The 7,366-nt window shown below is 26.1% G+C and overlaps 1 protein-coding gene across 1 annotated transcript; it reads left to right on the plus strand.

Annotated features, from left to right (window-relative positions):
* Nucleotides 1-548: 548 nt before the first annotated feature.
* On the plus strand, nt 549-6,095 carry LOC107165025 (mitochondrial adenyl nucleotide antiporter SLC25A23-like). Its single transcript, XM_015513072.1, has 2 exons — nt 549-596; nt 5,790-6,095. The coding sequence occupies exons 1-2, from the start codon at nt 549-551 to the stop codon at nt 6,093-6,095; spliced, it is 354 nt and encodes a 117-aa protein (XP_015368558.1).
* Nucleotides 6,096-7,366: the final 1,271 nt, after the last annotated feature.

Consider the following 7,366-nt stretch of genomic DNA (forward strand, 5'->3'; position numbering starts at 1 on the left):
TCTTATACTTATGGATAGGTAAAGGATTGCAATAACTAATGTCCTATGATGCCTGGTTGTAAAAATAGATCAATTAAAAAAGGATTGTAAAACTTATTTGGATACAATTTATAGACGTATCGGCTGTAACACATACTTTTTTGGTTTTCCCGTGTTAATGAATATAATATATTATTATTGTATATTATTTTTTAATTTTTTGTAATATAATAATAAAAACTGGAAAGTGGAGTAAAATCTATAAAAAAAAATATACAACAGAATATTCTATCATAGATAATTTAGTCATTTAGCTATATTATTGTCAATGTGAATAAATATTACGCTAAAATTTATAAAATATTTGTATATTAAATGCGCCCCTAAAAAAGTAGCGCCCCGAGCTACCACCCTGTTCGCCCGTATCTTGGGCCGGCACTGAAGTTCACATATCTATATACATATATAAGTAAAATAAATTATACTTAACATACTTATTATTTTGGATTCTTGGTGGAGGTGAAGCAATGATTTTGAAATAATATACGAGATTTTTTTTATATCGAAAAATGCTTAGATCTTCAACTCAAAGAGTAGTATCTGATGGCGAAGATCTAGTAAGTTATAAGTCAATCTAAACTCTAAAGTCAAAAATAGAAAATTCCTAATATCTTTCAATATAATTAGGTGAAAACAGGAAATTTCTAAGCAAACCCAGATATCGACGAAATAGACTTTGTTCTTAAGGTGTAACTGAAAAACAAATAATATCCGTAGATACTTTAAATGTTGATCGAATGTTAAAGCTAGAATTTTCTACATATTATAAAATATTTTGAATTATATTAGATGTATAATAACGGCCGAAAACCTTGAAAAAATAATTTAGAGCTCCTTGTAATTTGTTCATATAACATATCGAAAACACAAAGTAATATTATTTTTGTATAAAAACTTAAAGTTAGAATTATGACCAAATTCCTAAAAGTTAAAATTATTGATTATTATCCATGATTATTTTTTGATGAGTGTCGAAAGTTCGAATATTAAAGAAATAGGAATTCATGTATAAAACAATAATGATAAAATATCAAACAATTATCTTATTTTAGTGTACCTCATTAAAAAATAGATATACGTAGATACATAAGAAATGCTGGATATATCAAATGTTTATAGTATAATTTTTAAAGATAGTATGATTTAAAAAATATATTTACTCTTTTTATACTATTGTAAGACATTTTTAATTTTTAATCTTTTTTATAAATATTTGAAAATTATCTTAATTTTCTATTTAATTTTTAAATTTTCAATAAATATTGATAAAATATTTTTCTTGGTCAAAAAGTTTAAAAATTGATATATTATGATTTATCATAAGTGTTATTAAAGTAATTTAAAAATATTCAATAAACAGGCGTACCTAATTTTTTTTTATATACATTTTAAGTTCAAATGTACAGTGATAAATTTTAATACCGTAAGTTTGAAATTTAGATAGGCATCAATACAAGATTTTTCACAAGTATATTATAAGTAAGTATTCCATAAATGTGACAAGGTATATTTTGAATAACTCGAAATTTATTATTTACTTTTTTCGCAAGATGAGCTGTGTAATCCAATTTTCGTGGTCAGTTATAAATCAATATCTTATTTTGATCTCATTGACTAATTTAAGCGAAAAACTTCTGAGGCGTGATACAACAATTATATTAGTATGCATTTACATTAAATTTTCTGAAAAAATAATAAGTATTTTAGAAACAAAAAGTGTTTCTACTGTACATATATTTAAACATATTAACGATACTAATAATAATAATAATAATAATAATAATAATAATAATAATAATAATAATTGTAATAGTAATTATAATAATAATAATAATAATAATAATAATAATAATAATAATAATAATAATAGTAATAGTAATAGTAATAATAATAATAATAATAATAATAATAATCACGACCATTGCGTTTATTATAGTATATTAGCGTGTACAAGGGTGTAGTGGTAGGGCGGATTAAGGCGTCGATTGCGTTCGAATCCCGGTCACGGGCGGCATTGCTTTCTGGGCAGTTCACGCTGTCTGGAAAGAGAGCCCCCCCCCCCCAACCGCGTATTCCAGAAACCTACGAGTGCCAACTAGAAATTCTGCCAAATAGGCGTCCGAACTATAGGCCTTCATGCTTACTCCCGGACACAGCGCAATACGAAAAAAATTTATAAAATAGCGTCTACATGATACGTTAGATTGATCTCACAATCGAAACACGACTGTTGAAATATAAGCTCGGCAATAAATCAATAATATTTTTTATTAATGAATTATGACGCAATACATCTTTATCTTGATTTGAATTTCCAAACAATAAAAGTATCCTGGGAAAATAATACATACACATTATGGGAAGAGCGTATACCCGATTACCTGTTTTCATTGTCGAACAGGTTTTATTTATAACAACGAGTTTGAGGTTCAATATTTTATGTTTTATTTCGAACGCGGTCTTGAAGTTTCGGTTTATTTTTCATTTAAGATTAATTGTACAGGACTTGCCTACATATTTTATTTGAACTTTTGTTAGATGACGGGTACTATACTACTGTTAAGTAAGTTTAAGTAGTAAATAGTATTTGTAAACTTACGTTAGTGACGTCTAATTACGAAATAAACGATTTGTTTCGTTAAATAAAACGAGATAAAAATAAATTAGTGATTATAATACCTATACTTGAATATATTTTATTCAAAATATCTGAAACGTATTTTATGTTATTGTGACTTGAATAAAAATAGGTTTTCAGTATTATATAACGTATGAAATACAATACTGTAGATAAATTAAATATTTACCAAAATGTAAGCACTTGCATCGGGCGATTGTTATCTTTGCTAAAATACCTGTTAAATAAAAAGGTACTTAATGAAAAGGTTTGATTTAAGTTCCACCTGCAGTATTGTTTTCTTACCTGTAGGCTGTAATGTGTTATTTGCCAATATATGAAAATTCCGCAGTATTATTAAGTCTTTACTTATGAAAAACTTAATAATTTATCTAGACCATATAAAATAGATGATAAAATATAATGTTAATAAAATAAATATAATAGATATATTAATTAAATATAATCTTTTAGTAAATAGGTAGTGATAATAATGGATTAATATCTTGGTTAGAATATCTAAAAGTTGTATCACATAATTTTTTAGTTAACAATCAAACATATTACGACAGCACACATACTTATCTTATGATTATTACAATACTTATTGTGTATTATAGTTATTGACGTAATACACACCAAGAAAATTATGTTGAAATATTATGAAAATGATTGTTCGGACAATTATTATTTTTAAGTTATAAGTAATTTTTTTGGCATAATAAATTTTCAAATACTATATCATTATAAAAATTATAATTTTTATAAATTATTTTATGTTTTATAAATTTTATGGGTGTATATTTATAGGTTAGTAATTTTATAATTTTAACTAATTTTATTTTTAAATTATGGGATGATATCCGTAACTATCATTTAACGTGGACGATTATTGTCATGAATTTTTTTTTTAAATAAATTTTAAATTTTAAATTTTATATTATAACTTTATTTTTTTCACTGTCAGAGTAGACTTGAACCCTATTTTACCTTAAATAGTATTTTTCTTACTGGAGTTTATTTAAGTTTAATTTTTTTATACAAAAAAAAGGTAATAGCCATTCATAATTAAAAAAACCGAACACTTTTACATGGAAGACCTACCAACTATAAACAAGTTACCTCCCGAACTACCATACCTTTTTTATTGTTTAATAAAAGACCTTCAAGTCGTTTTCTCCGAATAGTCAGGTAATAAACGATTAAGCGGTTCCTAAAAAATTCCACAATTTGATTAGTATAAAAATTGTAATTTCAATTATAATAACAAATGCTTTTTTTATTGTATTATTATTTAGGTAGATAATAGTTGTGTATTATTTGGATAAATATATATGAAATATGTAATCAATGTGTTAAAATTTATTATTCTCAATTGTTTGAGTATGAAGTTTTTCCTTGACTTAAATTAAGACTTCAATGTTAACTATAATAAAATATAAAAATATATTATACCTATAGCCTTTAATCTGTTAGACTAAAGTTTATTATTATTACGAATCAACCGAATATAACTAATTAATATTATATTAAAATAAATATGCTTTACTGTATAGTTATTTTGTTATTATAGCTCAATATATTATGAATACATAAATTCATCTATTGATATTTTATATTTTAGTGAAACCAATGAAGTAAGACTTAGTTATAAATAAGAATCGTTAAACGTTTATATAATCAAGTAATACTTAATTTTTTGACTACCTAGTAACACTGGTTTGAAATAACTTAGATAATTTTGACATTATTGAAAAAAAAAATATAACTCATATTACATGTTAACTTGTGAAGAGATTTTACGTATAAAAACTATTTTTGATATATCTTGGTAAAATTAATAGTTTTATTTGTTATTTCTACAATTTAATTGCTGTGTATGGAAATACGCTATACATAATACATAAAATCAAGTATAAGATAAAACGTGACAAAGCATATCCACATAATTGTGTTCAACCAAAAACAAAAATTGTATAATATAAGTACGAGTGCACAAGTTAGCTAGTCAAGTAGTTGAACGTATTAATATAAAGTATATACCTACCAGATACCTAACGCTTTAATCACTCGTTTGATGATATTTTCTGCTGTAAATTAAAAAAGGTGCCCATCGCCATAGGCGTGCGCACGGGGTGTGCTAGGTGATCCATGGCCCTCCCTGCAAGCCGTACTGTATCTGCTGTATATATTGTAATCCAATAATTTTTTGTCATTAAACTTAAATAATACAATTACAAATTACAGTTTTCAATAATAATAATTAATTAAATACATTGAAAATCGAAAAATTGAATTAATTAAATATTTTAAAGTATCTAAATCATAATTAAATTGACATAGTTACTAATTTGTCTATTGTTGGCGTTGACGTCTTTTCCGCGATATAGGCGAATAAACTGTATTAATAGGGGTTTCATAAATCGTGACGACAATAATAATAAAAAAAAATATTAATTGTTTCCCACTCAACGTTCTACATAAGTCAGTAGTCAGCACATGAATAATTATGTGGTGCATAAATGTAGATTTATGTATAATATGATATGCGAATATTTAATTTATCCGTCCTTGAATCGATTAAGTAAGTGTATAGTATCAGTTGTGGTATAGACCAATGTACGGTACATTTTATTAATTGCAATTTTAATCAATCAGCATAATATAAGTGACTTATTTTTGCATAATAATTCAAGGTGAGAATCATTATATATATATAAAGTCATAAATTCTGTGACTCATCAACTCATGATTTCAAGTAAAATATACATTTGATAAAAATAATAAAGTCTTATTCATAAATAATTCGCATTCGTCTAGTCAAAAGTAATGCAAAAACATGTAGAGCTGCAGGGTAACACCTCAGTTGAATAATTTATTAATAGTATTTTATTTAATCTTTAACAAATTCTCAGGTAATATGGCTGGGGCCATATCCATAAATGTATTTTATATATTATAAAAGTAAATAATATTATATGAATCAATAAAGTTGAAAAATTAGCTTCAATTTATAATAAAAATAAATACATTATAACTGTGATGATGTTCGTATAAGGTGTGTAGGTTAACTAAACAGTGCCACTAATTATTATATAATATTCAAATTAATTATTCTTGTTTGATTTTAAAGATTAACGAGGCCAGCCGTTTTCGGGCGGTGATCCGACAAGTGTACAACGGCCAGGGCGTACTCGGATTTTGGCGTGGAAACGGGCTGAACTTGCTCAAGTCGTCGCCTGAGTTCGCCATCAAGTTTAGCGTCTACGACTACACGAAGCGCCGGCTGAAGGCCTTCCGGGACGATGGCCACTTGAACGCCATAGACAGATTTGTGGCTGGCTCGATGGCTGGTGTGGTCGGCCAGACATTTCTGTACCCACTCGATGCACGTAACTCAACTGTTATTAATCATATATATTTAGATATATTAGGGTAATGTTAACATTTGGATAAAGTCGACATTAGTCGGATAATACAACATTAGAAAATCGTTAATATTACCCGTCATGAACATAAATAAATGTTGGTTAATGTTAACATTAACCGGATAATATGGTACCATCCAAGATTTTTTTGATATCTTGACAACCATGAAAATGTATAAAATCATTTTAAATTATTATCAATTTTGAATATATTTAAAATACAATTAATAATTACCAAAAAATGCATAAATTATTAATTTGAGTTTATTTCTCATTTTATATAGCGTTTACTATAGCATGTAAAATGAAATATTAAGCTCATATATTATATTATATTGTTCACTTTATCGGTAAGATAACTGACTGACTTGGTTTTTGATTAATTATGCTATTATACTCTGGCATTCTAACGCTTTATTATTGTATAGAATGCTAACAACTGTATTTAATATTTAATTTTTAACATTATCCAATGTTACCTGGTTAATTATTCAGATAATATTGATATTTCATGTTTATAAACGAAAAATTACATATTAGACAAAACGAATGGCTAATTTCGACATTATTCGGTTAAGAGGACACCACATCCGCATGTGTTGTCTTCGTCTTTCAAATGCGTAACATGGCAAATTTTATGCTCAGCAGTTCCAATATAGCTCCGTTAGTTTACAACTTAGAGTAAATTGATCTCTTATAAGAATTAAAGGTAACATTATCATCTAGATTTTCACAGAGGCTTTTTATTGTATTTCAATTTTGAAGCGAGTTATGAGTATTTTAAGATATACAAGCAATTCACAGTTTTAAAAATACTCATAAGTTGCTTCAAAATTGAAATATAATAAAAAGCCTCTGTGAAAACCTAGATAATAATGTTACCTTTAATTCTTATAAGAGGTCAATTTACTCTAATTTGTAAACTAACGGAGCTAAATTGGAACTGTTGAGCACAATGGCGTAGACATGATTTCTGAAAGGGGTGGGATCAAAAAAAAAAAAAAAAACGACAACTAAATGGGAGGTGAAAATTGGAAAATCCCCCACCCTCTCAAAATTTTTTCTAAGGTACCTAGTTTAATGTTTATGGTATTCATGTTTAGCATGATTATTAAAAGTCTAATAAAATTAATAAAAAATAGATAAATTTTAAATATTTATAATATTGAAAAATTCAAAATGTGTAAACATAACTTTATAGATATACGTCATACATATTATATATATAATATACTATACTCGTATATTGTTGTCTCTATAAATAATAAGATATTAAGCTATA

This window comes from Diuraphis noxia, unplaced genomic scaffold (assembly GCF_037042655.1).
Source record: "Diuraphis noxia isolate RWA-SAM2 unplaced genomic scaffold, SU_Dnox_SAM2 contig0001, whole genome shotgun sequence".
Taxonomy (NCBI): domain Eukaryota; kingdom Metazoa; phylum Arthropoda; class Insecta; order Hemiptera; family Aphididae; genus Diuraphis; species Diuraphis noxia.